This window comes from Rhipicephalus microplus, chromosome 4, assembly GCF_043290135.1.
Source record: "Rhipicephalus microplus isolate Deutch F79 chromosome 4, USDA_Rmic, whole genome shotgun sequence".
NCBI classification, from domain to species: Eukaryota; Metazoa; Arthropoda; class Arachnida; order Ixodida; family Ixodidae; genus Rhipicephalus; species Rhipicephalus microplus.
This window is the reverse complement of record NC_134703.1, coordinates 33,857,624-33,873,526: the sequence shown is the minus strand read 5'-3', so window position 1 is coordinate 33,873,526 and position 15,903 is coordinate 33,857,624. Positions and strand designations below refer to the sequence as shown.

The 15,903-nt window shown below is 45.8% G+C and overlaps 2 protein-coding genes across 3 annotated transcripts in view; both read left to right on the top strand.

Annotated features, from left to right (window-relative positions):
• Nucleotides 1–3,642, top strand: part of LOC119171856 (uncharacterized) — a 31,094-nt gene extending 27,452 nt beyond the window's left edge. Inside the window, exons 3-4 of the mRNA XM_037422718.2 lie at nucleotides 43–176; nucleotides 1,930–3,642. Of these exons, the coding sequence (XP_037278615.2) occupies nucleotides 43–176; nucleotides 1,930–2,235 (440 nt within the window). The 3' untranslated portion in view covers nucleotides 2,236–3,642. The remainder of the gene's footprint in view (nucleotides 1–42; nucleotides 177–1,929) is intronic.
• Nucleotides 3,643–3,783: 141 nt separating this feature from the next.
• LOC119171370 (uncharacterized) lies at nucleotides 3,784–14,782 on the top strand. 2 transcript variants are annotated; one of them, XM_075892505.1, is made up of 7 exons: nucleotides 3,784–4,434; nucleotides 5,676–6,106; nucleotides 7,688–7,957; nucleotides 10,965–11,229; nucleotides 12,219–12,287; nucleotides 12,956–13,045; nucleotides 14,657–14,782. In XM_075892505.1, exons 2-7 carry the CDS (start codon nucleotides 5,685–5,687, stop codon nucleotides 14,777–14,779), a joined length of 1,239 nt encoding a protein of 412 aa, XP_075748620.1. In that variant the 5' UTR covers nucleotides 3,784–4,434; nucleotides 5,676–5,684; the 3' UTR covers nucleotides 14,780–14,782. The 2 variants fall into 2 exon arrangements, with proteins under 2 accessions (XP_075748620.1, XP_075748621.1); XM_075892506.1 differs by lacking the exon at nucleotides 12,956–13,045.
• Nucleotides 14,783–15,903: the final 1,121 nt, after the last annotated feature.

Here is a 15,903-nt window from a genome sequence, read left to right as displayed (position 1 = left end):
CTCAAGCAGAGTCGAAGCATCATTACTCTGTACCACACGCAGGCAACCAGATGGCCTGCGACTGCCGCTTGGCGTGGATTCTGCAAATCGAGAACGCCACGCAGAGCGAGAAGTTCCGCCGCGAGCTGCGCCACGTGAGTTGCGTGTTCAGTGACCCGGCGCGGGGCAAAAGCAAGGTGAGTGAAATAGAATCGGGCGGCACGTTTTTTATTCGCCGGGCAGCGTACACTTACACAGCAAGTATAGTGAGCGACTTGTATTGTCTGTGCTGCGCGGTCATTCCTTCTTTACATCGCCTGTGTTTTGCGTCCTTTCATGCATGCGCAGCATCATCCAATTGCTTCTGGCTCCCACAATAGCAACGCGCAAGGTGGCACGCTACACACGAAACGCTGACTGACCACTGAATATTTAAGTGCGGGAACTCTCCTGGACCGGCATGTCGTCCATCCACACATCCCATGTGACGTGATGACGCTCGCAGTAAAGCGCTCAGTAAATGTTCCAGCGTTGTTAAATGCTGGTAATGCTGCGAACCAAACAGGGATAAAGAGAGAGAGACAAGTAAACGTTTATTTTGTAAACAGTGCCCCGAGCAACGCCCGGTGTCACCCTGAGGTGGAAGGGCTCCTTAGTCCAGGAAGCATCTGGCTCCTACTGCCTTCTTGGCACTGGTGACGAGTTGTTGTTGGTCTTCCAGGTCCTCGAGGGTGAGCTTCGCCTCCCACGTTTCGGTTAGGTCTTCGTTCGTCCGTCCTGCTTCGTTATCAGTCCTGCGTTGTTGCAGATTACGTCTGGCAAAGTGTAAAATAATATATTGAGCAGAAATAACAGAAAAGTAATTGAAATAAATAATTGAAAATTGCTAAAAAGTTTTGAAAAACGTTCGGCTGACTCCGTGGGGCCAGGCGAGGGATGGATCCACCTCTCGCCGAGTAAGCGAACGCCCTTACCCCTATACGCTTCGTGGGCTCTGTATACACTGCACGTTACGGGGAAAGCAACTTGACGGAACTCGCTGAAGACGACGCGTATATCAGTTGCCGTAACAAGCTGGAAGCCGTGACGGCACAGCAATATAGGTATAGCGCATACGTCACTCGCCGAGTTTGAGAATGTCCCTAGCAAGATTCTACGCATGCCGAGGAAAACATGCATGCTTTCCTCAAACATTGGCGGCGTCATCCACGCTTTGGTAAACGGAGCAGTGGGAACTGCACGAACGGGAACTGCTGGGCGCCCGTGCTAGGCACTTCCTCTGGCTTCACAGTTGCCATACGTTTCTTTTTTTTGAATGAATGAATGAATGAATGAATGAATGAATGCAAGCCTTTCTATACACACTGCTGACCAGAAAATAAAAAAAAGTGTTAAAGATATGATCCGACACGTGTTCCTGCTTCTGACCACGTGACAGCATTTCATGTATAGTGACAAACATGACAAGGACGATTAACGCAGTGAACCGGCGTAGACAGATTGCAATGTCACAGGAAAAACATTGTGAAGCACTAACAAGGCAGATTACCGATGGTACAAATGATTGGAAGGTTGCGGGACGGGTGTATAAACGAATCCCTAGCAGCACTGGTATACAAAAAGCGATTAGATACTTTGTGAAATGGGACTCGTGCTCGTATTCATTCCGCCGATAGAGCTTTGTCCGCACGTGTTTCTTGCCCCGTTTTTCTCGTCTCTGGTCGTCAGTTGGCACAAGAAGGCTTGCAGGTAACCGAGTAAGTTCTAGTTATCAGTCAGTGATCCGTGTGTCCCACGTGCCTTGTTCGTAGTGCCGCCTTAAATTACTCGTTGTCAACTTGCGATCATGCAGTTAGGCACTAACTCGACTGATATGTGGAATGTGTGGCACTCCTTTGGGCGAGTGGCGCTTTCAAAGCAAGCACAGTGAAGGTGGCGTTTCCTCCGCAGGTTACGCGCCTGAGCATGGAGGACTTGGGTTGTACGGGCCAAGAAGAACCACTCCCGACCACTCCTTCTTACACGATTTGGCCACCCTACAGTCCGGAAGAAAAGTCCACCAGCCACGCTACAGAAGCCACAACGAAACGACCGTTGGTCACGGAGAAAAAGGAAGGCAGCTCCGCAGAGCCCAAGTCGAAGACGACCAAGGACGATCCGGTGTCATCGGCACCGGGCTTGTTACCTGCCCTGCTTACGGTCATCATTTCAGCTGTGCTGTGTTGTGGCCGAACATATTCAACTTGTACGCCCTAAGGTAGGGCTTTACCTGTTCGTTGGTGTGCTAGGAAAAAAAAGACAGCTGCGTGCGAGACGTGACGGACAGTGTGCCTTACAGACGCTAGTGTTTCCTGTTATCGAGCTTTGACAAACTATACGACGAGTGCTGCTTTTAGGCGTGCTTGGAGAGGATGGCATGGCGAATGGGATTTCATTTTTCGGCCACGATGAGAATGTGCATTTTGGAGTGTTTCTGTACTGGTGATACGTTGCTACTACTTTCACTTTTCGCTTATCCGCGTCATTTTGTTACATCTATTCACTCATCCAGTGCTCAGTTCGATCGATTTCCCAGTTCGATGAACGCTAAGCGTCATACGTCACGCAATGTGAATCGCGTGAATGCCTCGCGTGGGTAGCACGTTAATTTCAGGCGCATGTGTTCTACTTCAAAGTAACTGCTTGGAAGTGTGCTACTTCGAAGTAATAATTTAAGCACTGCCAAACGCCACTGCCTCACGTGATTGTGATGGAGAGCGAAGCCCAAAAAGCTTTAAAAAACAACTCCAGCTCTTTCCTCGACTTTCGTTGCTCACGCTTTTTTTTTTTCGAAAGTAAATATCTTTCTTTGCTTCTTTCTACATTTTTTCTTGTTGACGGCACGACTTTATATACTTGCGCCGATACAAACTCGAACGCGCCTGAAAGACGTGTTCTCTCACTGCTTTGGTTTCATCATAATTTGTACAGCGCGATATGAATGTGGACGGAAATTAAACACACTGGCTCGATGTGCCACCCCTGGCTACGCCTCTCGCCGGTTCTGCCTCGTCTAGTATGACTATAACGTGCGCGATCGATCGATCGATTCCCGTTAGTTTTGTGCACTTTCGAATGCGCAAGCGTAGTTAACTTAATGTAAGCTGCCAAACGCTATAAGTCTTAACGCTTATTTTTGCATTGTTAACGTGCTTCATGAAGAAGTAAGTGGCGAGGAGGCCGTAGCGCGCGTAGGCCCTACGCCTGAATGTTCTCGCCTTAATTGTAGTTAAGAATACATAATAATTAGTTAGTTAGGTTAAGTTCAAGATTATAATCTTGAAGATTAGTTAAGGCGAGAAAGTGACCACTCGCTCTTCTTTCAACTAGGAGTGGTTTAGAGGCCCTTTAAATTGTACTGGTGGTCTAGCTGGATATAGTCATGATGTAATATGGCAGCGTGAACCACGCAGAAGAATAGAGCCTGGCTTTGCCGATTCTTTAGTGTAGTTCACGTTACGACACGAGACACCACCGTCATCGAGTCTATTTTCATGTTATTTTACTACGTAAAACTCACTTGTCGCGTTTTTGACGGTACTCATCATATTGACATCGCAAAATATCTGATGCCGAATATTACCGTGCAATAATAAAAAAAAAGTCTATATTTGTGACCACCGACACCGTTGTGCATTTATTTACGCTGTGACGTTTGTCGAAAGAGGCTCGTTCATGAACTGCATCACACAAGCAGACGTATTTTTAATACATTATGGTCGATTTCTGAGTCCAAAAAAAAAGTATGGAACGACCACAGCTAGGCCTAATTCGCATGATGTACAACTGCGATAAGAAAAGATTCACCCCATGTCCACGGAGTGACTGAAGTTGGCTTTTACGCGATCCCGTGGACTCCATTAGCGATAATTGCATGTCGAGCTCGTGTGGCGAAGGCTTTCTCTGTATATGAACCAAGCAATGATATAACTGCTTGGTAATTCAAAGCGCTTTCCACATCACTTATTCGTATGAACCTCTTCCATTCACCAGCGCCGTTCAATCGACGCGAAGGGTTTAACTTTGGGCCACAACAATACGTGTTTCTTTCCTACAGGAACCCCTTAACCCGATTGTTTTCATCGATGTAACCGTACTGAGTACCAACACCTCACGAATAGCACCACGCTATAAAGGCTCGTGAAAGTCGATCTGAAAGCAATTTTTCTCGTAGCACAAAGGAAGCACTTGATAATGCCATGCATGTGGTTTAATGTATATAGATTTGGAGCCGTGATTGAAATCCCATACCATTACGAGTGCGGTCATTTCTCTACACTGAATGAGAACGCATGAGTCTGTGTGTGCGAGGCGCATATAACGGTTACTGCCTTGGCAACACGTTCTCGGCTCGCAGCGTTATCTCTCAGCGAACAGCACGAGCGAACAACACCGTCAAAGCAGAGGACAAGAAAGGTGAGAGACACACCACAACCTTCTGGTTGTTCTTGTGTGCAGAGCAAACATCCTTGAAGGTACACTGAAGAGACAAATGATTTTTGCTGTATTATTAAACTGCTCTATGATACTTTCAATAATAAAATAATTGCTGTGGTAAGAAATGTCGTAAGCGAAAAAAAAAACCCGCAAAAAGATAAAAGGCTGGTAGCGACGCCACCTTGAAGTTTCCGCACCTGCGCATCGTGACGTCATGAATTACGATGGCGTCTATTAAAGTCTACGTAGTTCTTAGTTGGTGAAAATGATAGACATTCTCCACCCATGGCACTGGAGGCTTAGCTTGGCAAGTTTCAAGAAATCTTTTTGAGTCAGTGTGCAGAAACGTACGCGAGGGGCAAAGAAATTGAAATCAGTGACATCAACGTGGAGAGATTTTGGCACGAAATTTTAAAACGACACTTTCGCATTTAATTTTTGCTTTATTATTGAACATATGACGGCGAAATTAACAAAATTAGAGTTCTTAAGCTATATCTAAGTTTGGAGTATGCTCAATGTGTCATTCTATTATCCCTTTAAATGTCATTGTTTTTAGCGTCAGTATGGATCTATGATTTGTAATCCGCATGAGGCTCACGTGGTAGACCAATTAAAAGGAATTCACCACAATGCAGAAACTTTATAAAAAGAAGTAAGTGTTCTTGCGCAACTATAGCATCACATATGTCAAGGAATCGTTTTCATTACCTTCTCTTCAAATGCAGGCCAGCACTGCAAAGCCTTTATGTCATTTGTACTCGCTTTACCATGCAGTGCATCCCTGTTTTGTGAATCCTGCATCAGTAGTTATAATAATATTTTCCAGCATCTTAAGCGCTCATTTAATGTAGTGCCTTTCTTTTCGAGCTCTAATTTGCGTCGTCCTCGCCCCCTACTTCTGGTAACATACTTTTGAAATATACTATTGAGAAACGTTGTGTGCGTCATTAATATCTAATATTTTGTTAAAGAATGGAATTTTTTTTTTCTAAATGCGAGATCATTTCCCATCGTATACTTCGCTGCTCGTGCTTTTTTTAACTATATCATTGTATGCCATCAGTGGTGTTTATTTATTTATTTATTTATTTGTTCATATTGTTACTGTATCCCCCTCTCTTTTAAATGACCGAAGGAACCTTTGATGTATATGAATTAAAAAAATGCTTTACAAAAATAAACATTTAACCTCGTACTGCTTCTGTATTGATCAGCAGGTGGTACTGATGAAACACTCTCGCGGCCTCAGCATGTCCCTCGCCGAGGCCCGATTCAATTCTGATTCGTGGATCCTTCGCCTGTCCGGCTGCCTGCCACCCTCGCAGCGCGAGGACCGACTGCCGGAGCGACAATCACGATGGGGATACACCTTGCTGACGGCAACACTGGTGACCGCCGCGTCGCTGATCGAGCTGACTTCGTTGCTGGGTCGCTCCCTCTTTGAAACCCGACAGCTCAGCATTTTCAACGGTGGCCTCTTCTTCACCCTGAGACTCCTGTTTCTGGCCAAGGTGTCGTCGCAGCTTGCCGCTTTCCTCGCCACGTCTCGGGAAGTGCGGACACTCGTGGCCCGAGCAGCGGAGTACGAAAGTGCGCGCCCCCTGCCCGCGGCACATCGCGCCTCTCCGCGCTGCAAGACCATCTACAGGCAAGCAGGGAAGAATTCGATAACAACAAATTGGAATGTTATAAGAAGTATGGCTAACAGCCATCCTATTTTAGCCCGATTCAACAACACCAGCGTAAGGAAGCGCATTCTTAGCAGTGAATGAGTCGACCTGCTAAAACCTGCTCTTAATCGTTTCAAAGCAAACTGAGCGGTGAGAACACTTCACGGAAAGATTTACATGCCGTTAGCTAATTTCTGTCGTTCTTCCGTGGCACTGCTCGTGTTCGTCCCGTTTGCGCCTTATTCTTCCCTCTAAACATGCACCACCTAGTCACACGAATAGTTCTACTTGAATCGGTACCGTCTGCTAATTTCTGTCAAGGTATAGGACACACGTGACCTTTCCTGGCCGATACAAGCACACATTGCCTGCTGGAGCCGTGCAGCCACCCACGTAACAGCTACAGCAACAACATGCTGCGCAATTCGTGTCGCACAGACGAACGAAGAAGTTGTTCCTAAATAAACTTCAAGGTGCCCTAGTCCAAGCACGCGAGACTGGACCACCGAGCCTAATGAAGGGTCCCGGGTATGAGTGCCCTTACGTTCTAAGCACTTCTTCTGCCCCTTTCGTATCGTATACTTGGATATATGATTGCGGGTTCTTTTACAGCGTCTCGCCCTCCTCTTACGCCACCGGACTTACCCCTCTGCTGAGGCATAGGCGATTCTTTTTCCTAAAACCTCTTATTTCTTATCGCAAAATTTGATGAGGCTTGCGTATTAGTCTTGTCAGACTTGTGTGCTTATTGCTTTAGCAATGTTGGTCCGAGCTACATACAGTGGCTATGTCAACCCTTTTACTCGTTTTACGCACTTTTCTGTAAACTTTCTCGAAAATTGTTAAACTTCACTCTGAGACGGCGAGCGCTGCTGCGTAATGTACAAAGTGTGCTTTAGTAGCTCATACCTAATTGTTATATTTATTTATTTAAACATACTGCCAATCCCTCACGGGATTCTTGCAGGAAGGGCATAGACACAGTACATGTCAGATATTTTCAAGAAATGTGGGATTACACAGTCGATGGAGTGTAGTACACATTATACGTTCTCCATTGAATAAGTATGAACAAGGAACGCATACATTTTACAAAAGTAACATACCGTACAGGTTTTGATGTTACAGGTTACAACATTCCTCTGCGTAAGGGATTACGAAAAAAACCTTTTCATTAATGATTTTTTCAAAAATTCATGATTTAGTGATAAGATGAAACACAAATGTGTTGATACACACATTCACTCGGTGATAACAAGTTATTGTCCCATCGTGTCAATTTTTTTTTACCAGAACTCTGTTAAACTCATCGTACCAGTTATTGAGTTGTCTAGAGAATTCCATTCCCTTATTGCTAATGGAAAGAAAGCGTACTTGAAACAGTCAACGTTGAACCAGTATTCTGTTAGCCTTAGGAGATGTTTTAGTCTGGTTAGCCTTGATCGATCTACAGACATATAGTCTGAGGCCTCTAATTTTAGGTGACCGTGAATAAGTTCATACAAAAATTTTAATATGAGAACCGCCACAGTGTTCCAAGAGAAATCTTCACCTTCCAGGGCGCTTCACCTTCTCGTGGTGACTGCCTTCTTCACCACACGTTGGTACGTGTTTCTCACGTGGGTGCACAAGAGCATACCAGCCTTCCTGTCGGCGTCACTGTCCATGGTCACGGCAATAGCGGCCGCAGCTGTCACCGCCTGGGACAGTGCGCCAGGAATTCTGTCCAAGTGCTTCGCCGAGGTCTTCGTCCAGTACCTGAGAGCTGAGAACACGGCTCTGACGGCCGCAGCCCGCGGGCAGGTGGTGGTCGTTGGCGCAGAACAAAGGTATCCTCTCACTAGCAACATGTTTTGATTGAACGTCAGGACGTTTGCCTGCAGTGTCGGTTTGGGCACTGATCATCATTATTATCATCATCTTCACCATCTCCTTTTTGACTACGCCCACGGAAGGGCAATGACCCATCCCATGCCCCGCGAATCAAACCAGTCTTTTGCTTTGTGCTGTCACGTTAAACCTGCAAACTTCTTAACCTCAAGGGTTAAATCATGAGTTTGCCTTCTCTTGGATTCCAGTTATAGTTACCCTGAATTACCAGTGGTTATCCTGCCTACGCGCTACGTATCCTGCCTGTGCCCATTTCTTCTTGATTTCAACTACGAGGTGCTTAACGCCCGTTTGTTTATTGACCCACTCTGCTCACTTCCTGTCTCTTAACATTAAACCTGTTTTGGGTCTAGATAAAACCTTCGGTATTAAAAGGGGACATCACCGGAAAAGTATAGACGATTTTCCGGAGCTGGTTTGCGCACTTTAAATCGGATGAATTAAAACACCGGTACTGTGGCGTTGAGCCTGCAGCGTGGCCTTGGGTGGTGCTGCTCAATGTGTCGTTATCCGCACCACTTCATCTGCTCGGCGTTCCCATAGAGTATGTGCGAATCGTACGCATAAGGTCAGAGCAGATGGCAGATCCGGGAAAAATACAGCATGGTGGACACCATCAAAACGAATTTCTGATCCCATGTGTTGTCATACGCTGTGTGCTTCATATGTTAACGAGAAACACTTGTATGTGCTTTAAGTTTGCGTCCTGAGGCATCAGGCATCGAGAGCGAGTTATTCGCCACTATTTTGCCCAATTTTCAATATCCAGCGTCAAATGCTTGTAGACAAGGCCTAGCAAGTGGGACCCCAATGTTACAGCTGATCTAAATAATAGATACAAAACACACCTGTTAATTTGCCCACTGCTTGAGCGGACACAAAGCGACAGCCGATTTCACCTTTTATTTTCCTGACAGTGGCCAAGTAGCAGGGTAGCAGTTGGTGGCTGGATACTTCGCGCCAAGTTTGACTTTCGAATGAAGTTTATTTCAAAGCCAAAGAAAGTTATCAAAGCCTGTAAATTGACAGCTCTCAGAGAGGCTGATACTTGTGCCCTTGAAGAGGCTCCTTATATAGGTTTCTGCAATGGCAGCACGTACGTAACCTAAACAAAACATACTGGTTGTTCGGTGACAAACCGTGGGGCAGGGAAGAGGCGTGGTGAGTAAAGGAAAACTCGAAACATGAAAAATTTTATATACAAGAACCTTTTCGGCTTCTATGTGGAAGGCTCGTTCGCATAGTTACGTTCCAGCCATGCAAGCTTATGTCCGTTTTAGTATGTTGCCAGGACACCTGGCGTATACACTGGTGGGAGATTGTCGCCGTTTTTGTTCATCGTTTTTCTCGTAGGCTGAAGAGGACATTGACGCGGACACCAGTTTACTTGTTTTTCCATTACGTTGCTTGCCTTGGCACAGTAAGTGTCAAAAGTAGAAGTAGCCCCGTGTTCTGCGAATACCTTGGACACGGAGTTCTTCTTTCCGCGGTCATTGTTGCGGTTGTTCAGCCATCTGTCGAAATTTCTGCTCTTCCCGACAGACACAAGTCGCCACGTGCGCACTGCGCGTCAATTGAAGCATGAAATGGTGAACGAGACTGACGTGCTCAAGAAAGAAAAGTTGTTAGGCCCTTTTCGCAGAATTATCTGTGTAGAATATTAATGTGTTCCTATCTGAAAGAAATGTGATTACTTATGTGAAACGCATGCGATTAAGCATAAGACCGCATGGATATGGATGCGCTGAGAACTAACACTGTAGCTTCTCTGATGGGGGCCGTAGTTCTTTTTTCTTGTTTTTCGTTGTTTTCTATGCCCAGCGGGCCAGCGAGGTGGCCGGCAGGCTCGGCTTGTCGGTCTTCACGTGGGATTGAGTAGTCGCGTTCCTGACTCAGTGGCGTTCCGTATAAGGACCGAAATACGGTTATTTTCCTTCCTTCTTCTCCACGACATTCAAAATATCTTATTTTTATTTATTATTTATTAAGATATTGTGAAAGGCACTTCTGTCAGTGTGTCTCACGTTGTTTCTGATCTTAGACTCTGATATGGTCACGTTGGCTTTCTTGCCCAGACGGTGTTTGTGTAACGTGTATAAGAGATACGCCGGCCCGCTGAGCTCGTTCGCGTTAACGCTGTTCTACTTGCGGCTTGCAAACGGCAGGGCAGCCGAACACGTCGATAACGGCAGTCTTGAAACCAGACCGCGTCAGAAAATCGGGACATGTGGTCGGTGCGGGCGGAGTCGCTTTCTGGGCGGCGTCTTGCGGCGTGGTAGGTGACAGCGTTCCGGATCGAAGCTCCAGAGGCATCAACAGGGAACCGAAGTTTTTTTTTTTTTTTTTTTGAGGACACAGCGCTCGCCACCGAGTGTAAAGCCGTTTATTTAACGCTGGCATACCAGTCGACCGGTAGCTTGATCAACGGTTTATCTTGTTGTTTCCTGAAAGAATGGCACAACCCCCACGTGGTATTAATTCACAGACAACGAGAGCGAGCGTAGTTTACGAGCGATGCGTGAACCGATTCACTACACTTCACTAGCCAGGGTGACCCACCAAAACATCCGTTCGTCTTCGCTACAATATATTCATTCTTATTCGAAAAAAAAAATGCCATCTTTGAGGTGTTCGCTTTTATAGTTCATTTCACTGCCTTGTACTTATTTATACATATAATTTTTGTTATTCCGTTCATTCATGCCATGTCTGCTAGTTGATTTTATTGTTGCGAGAGTTACGTGTTGCCATTCTTGGGATCATTCTTGTTGTCGTGCACATGAGCTCTCCTTTCAGTTTCTACTTCTACTAATACGGGACTTCTTTCTGCAAATACGCATCATGTAATCATCTCCGTTTATTAACACGAGTAAATTGCTACAGATGACACGTTTGACTGCCGTATATGCTGGCGTGCTCTGTTCCGAGAATCGTACCAACTTGCAGGAGGGACGACCTTCGCGCCGTACTGTCAGACTGTCGGGCTAACGTGGAAGCCATTCTGCGTTTGGTCAGAGACGCCCAGCGCCTCCTGGGAACACCGCTGCTCCTGTGCTTCGGCGCCAACATGGGTGTCGTATGCGCCGTTCTCTACTCCCTGACCGACTCCTCGACGCCCACCGGCCTAATCATGTCCGGCATCCTGTACTGCAGCCTCAATTTCGCCGACGCCTTAGACGTCGCCTTTGCCTCGGAGTCACTCGCCAATCAGGTGACGTGCCTGTGGGACTTGTGTAAAACCACGAAATGTGAAAAAGAAACTGTAATCTGTCTGTTTTTATCCCGAACTACAAAGAAATCGCTCCTGAAAAAGAAAACCTTGTCATTGGGAACACACAGGACTACCGGGGGTCGCACGCGTAACCGAGAGCTCCAAGCAAGGCCACGTTCTTTTCGCCATTGCGCACAGAAGCCAACGAATGGCAAAATAAGAAGACGCGCAGCGTGTAAAATAGTGTTCCATTGTTCGCACGTAATCAGGTGTACTTGCCTTGGCCAGCTAACCAAAGAAATCATTGAAGCTGTAGAGATTAAGAACAGACATTCTGGTGGATGTCTGTCAATCATTAATCAGAGAAATAAGCGCCCTTTTTTTTTGTTGGGCTTGGTTGATTTCGCTGTTTGTTATCCTGTCATTTGCTCTTAAACGCTGGTATACTTGGATCACGTGCGATAAAACGATTAGTCATCCTTTAGTACTGTGTCGATCCCGTCTATTGTCACTGTTCGTCTGCTTTTGTGCGCCACTTCGAGAGTAACGTCGCAAAGACAAAAGAGTAAAAGAAAAAAATGCAATAAAGGAAGTGAAGAGAAAACAAAAATAATCACATTCGGATCCTCATTTTCTTCGGACTGGGCTCCATATTGTGTAGCTGACTTCATTTTTTGTTGTAGATAATGTTCGTTTTCGAGGAATAATTAACATTGCTTTTTTTTTCCTTATTTATGAACCATGGTTCGACACAGTGTAGCGACACCAAGCCTTGGTGACACAAAGATGGCGATAAAACCGCTCAAAGAATGAAATTGCAAAAAGCAAAAATACATCTGGAATAAGCGCAGTATATGTGTTCGGTCATCAGACACATCGCGTCAACTTATCTACAAACTGTTATGTTGTTTCTTTTTCATTTTTAAAAGTGTATTTTAGTATTTATTACATTATTTCTCAGTTTGTGCCTTCAATATATTTTCTTGAAGGTGGCCGAGATGAAGTGGACGCTGCGGTCTCTGCCATTCCAGGGCCACCTCGATGGATTCGCAAAAGATGTAAGGCGCTTCGATGGGCATTGCATCGAGCACTCTAGTACTTCTTCAGAATCTTGCTAGCGTTGCAATCACCGTACCCCCTCCGTTACCTGAAACACTATAGTTGTTAAGCTGGCCCACATAGATGTCAAATAAACACACAGAACAGCTGATGATCATGTTAAACTTTGCGTCATTATTTTGGGGGCGAGAAACTGAACAAAAATTATTTTATAAACATTAAATTCGACAGATTCCTGCAGAAGTCATGGCACTTTGGAACACATTCCTGAAGACCTTACGTGTATAGTTTTCTTAAATACATGCAGAGTACCGGAAGCTACGAAATCCTGTCACACCAATATGTCGTGTCATTGTTTAACCTTATTGCGAAGTTTTCATAGCCAATTACAGTTCACGACAATGTCAGGATCCCGACCGCACGAATGCCGACTACGGTGGCCGCATTTTAGATGGAGATACAATGATTGAGGCCCGTGCGCTTACTCTTAGGCGCACGCTGAAACCCCAGATGGTCGAAATTTCCGGAGCCCTCCGCTATGACGCCTCTCATAGACGTAATTGTACCGTGGTCTTAAGATATTAAACGCCAGAAATTATATATAATTTGCGAAAGAAAACATTAAATAGTTCGATCTATTGAAAGCGTGCGTCCACTCTTGTTTCAGGTGCGGTCATTTCACGAAATCTTGGACCCGTCAGCGATGTTTCTCAGGGCCCATGGTTTCTTCCGTGTAAACATGGCGCAGATGATATCGGTAGGTGTGGACGCTCGGCACAATTTCTCACGTGGATGATAAAAGTAACAAAAGCTCGCCAATATGTGTACATAAAACGCTGTGAACTGCGGAGGTGTCTTCCACTGAGAGAGGCAGTAACGGAACCGCGCTTTTTTCTTCCTTTTTCCTCTTTCCAAAGCCACTTCGTTATCGCATTCCTTCTTTTCTCTGTGTCCGGTCGGCGAGTAGTTGCGTTGCCGGTCCATCATGGAATACACAACAGGCCTACATTGTACCTGACATCTCCAACACCTCCTACGTAGCGCGCAAATAAGGGAATAATAATGATTCAAAGGCCAAATTTTCATTCTTACACTTAACCTAATCAGAATAACACTATTTGTTGGGAATTAACGTTGCAAAACCACTATGTGGTTATGAGAGACGCCGTAGTGGAGGGCTCTGAAAATTTTGACCACCTGAGGTTCTCTAACTTTTACTTAAATCTGAGCACACGGGCATCAAGCATTTTCCCCTCCATCGAAAATGCAGCCACCGCAGTCGCGATTCGATTCCGTGCTACGGGTCAGCAGCCGATTGCCTTAGCCATTATACCACCGTGACGGGTCGACGTAATCAGAAACCAAGTGTCCTGAAAGCCAAAAAAAAAAAAAAACACAGAGGGCATCATTTGGAGTTTTTGTTGACAGAACAGTTACTATGTCACGAACAAAAATGAGGTTAATTCGTATGACTTGCGATCCATAGGAACCTAACCAAGCATTTTCGAATCGCGCTTCTGGTGTACTATTCGATCATTACAGCGACTATAGGCGGCACAGCGGAAGCTATAGAAGTGACGGACGGGAGGGTGATGTCGTGAGCGTTTACGTCAGCGTCGCAGAGCGTGAAGAGCGCGTTAATTGGTTTATGACTGCCGAGAAACCGAACTTGCGTCGCAGTTTTATCACCGTGCGACAGCTTCGGAGCACGGCCACATGGCGCCGCCTGCGTCGCTGCAATGACCGAATACTGATTGAGCTGCGACGGGCGCTCGTGCCACGGCGTGATAGCTACACGAGTGGTGCTGGCCAACGTCCCCAGGATTGCCAGCGCAGAATCGCACAATAAACTGAACGGGAAAACAATCGCCGCCGTATATAATAGCTTAATCGGTAAAGAGACCGCACACGTTATCTGAATATTGTGGGATCGATTGCAAAAGTTTGGGGGTTACACGAGTTACACAATGTGTCGCATAACTGTTCGTTTCTGCAACGCGCGTAGATTTTTCGCCACGCAGGCACTATATCGGCACGCGCTTTATATATCTACGCCTTATATATTCTTAAAAAACAATATCCTTATACAGCTGAGCATATATCCTTATATTACTCCTTATATTTGTGTTGTGTTTCGTAACTATTTTTGCGTTAACTATGCCACCCGAAATCTATCGCTAGAAACGCCATTAAAGGTTATGTAAGGCTATGTTGGGTTGCCAGAGGCCCTCAACATGGCGGGCTTTATACTGTTTAGTATTCATAAAATGCTTACGCACTTTCCACCGTTCACCCATCCATCCACCTGCCCGTGTGCATTAATACATGCACTCAAATTTAATTATTCTTGTATTTATATGTATTTCAGATGACTGCAGCGGTAATAACTTACACTGTTATCCTTATACAAACAAGTCAAAGTGTCAAGGGACTGCATCACCAGGCTCTGCACGTTCCAGGCAGGGATAATAAAAGCCATATGCACGAGTGATAACTTATAAGTTTCATTTTGTGTGTGTGTTTTAAGGGTGGGTGTGTGTGTCAAGGGAGCACGTCGCGGTCATCCTACTTCAGTGTGAAAAATTCTCAAGAGAATTTTTGAGAGTGACGTGAAGATGTACATTACCTCTATGATTGTCTCTTTATAGCACGTGTACCGTTATGCTCCTATTGTAGAGTATATGTACTGCTCATCCAGGTAACACATTGCATTGTTCAAAGTTGGCGCGGTATGTTTATGTGTCAGTAACCTTTTCCCTGCTCTGGCTCGGACCAAGAACAGCAACAGGCTCGGCAAAACCAGGTCTCGGCGAACGAACGTTCGAGATTTCCTCACGAATAGAAAATCCAAGCTTACTATCGGGCAGCTTAGTTCCAAGAAAGAAGAATTGGGTAGCGCCGGTGCACCTCAGGGATCAGTGATATCACCCATGCTTTTTCGATTGATTGATTTGTGGGGTTTAACGTGCCAAAACCATCATATGATTATGAGAGACGCCGTAGTGGAGGGCTCCGGAAATTTCTGCCACCTGGGGTTCTTTAACGTGCACCCGAATCTGCGCACACGGGCCTACGACATTTCCGCCTCCATCGGAAATGCAGCCGCCGCAGCCGGGATTTGAACCCGCGACCTGCGGGTCAGCAGCCGAGTACCTTAGCCACTAGACCACCACGGCGGGGCACCTCTGCTTTTTCAACATAGCTCTTGTGGGGTTGCCAGACATAGCTCTTGGGTTTGCCAGCGTATGGCAACTAACCACAATTCACGTTAACCCGACGTGATGGCTTTTTCAACATAGCTCTTGTGGGGTTGCCAGCCAAGCTACAAGAAAATGAAGGGCTCAATCACAGCGTTTACGTTGACGACATTACGTTGTTGGTTACGGAGGGCTGCGACGACCACAGGCAATAGCCGTTTCAACGTTCAATTGAGACTGTTGTGCGATACTTAAAGAATACCGGCCTGAGCTGTTTTGTGGAAAAATTGGCAGACCCCACGTACAGTGGGAATCGATTATACGCGAAGCAAGAGTAAGGAAGGTTGATAGTTATGTCGCTTCAAAATCAGCCCAACCTTAAGATGCGGACGTAAATCAAGCCGCACACGACTTCTAT

Excerpts from the sequence above, each read along its gene's own strand:
- LOC119171370 (XM_075892505.1), top strand. The coding sequence starts at position 5,685 with ATGAAACACTCTCGCGGCCTCAGCATGTCCCTCGCCGAGGCCCGATTC. Across the intron at positions 11,230-12,218 it reads CGGAGTCACTCGCCAATCAG|GTGGCCGAGATGAAGTGGAC; the intron begins GTGACGTGCCTG and ends ATTTTCTTGAAG. Across the intron at positions 13,046-14,656 it reads ACATGGCGCAGATGATATCG|ATGACTGCAGCGGTAATAAC; the intron begins GTAGGTGTGGAC and ends TATGTATTTCAG.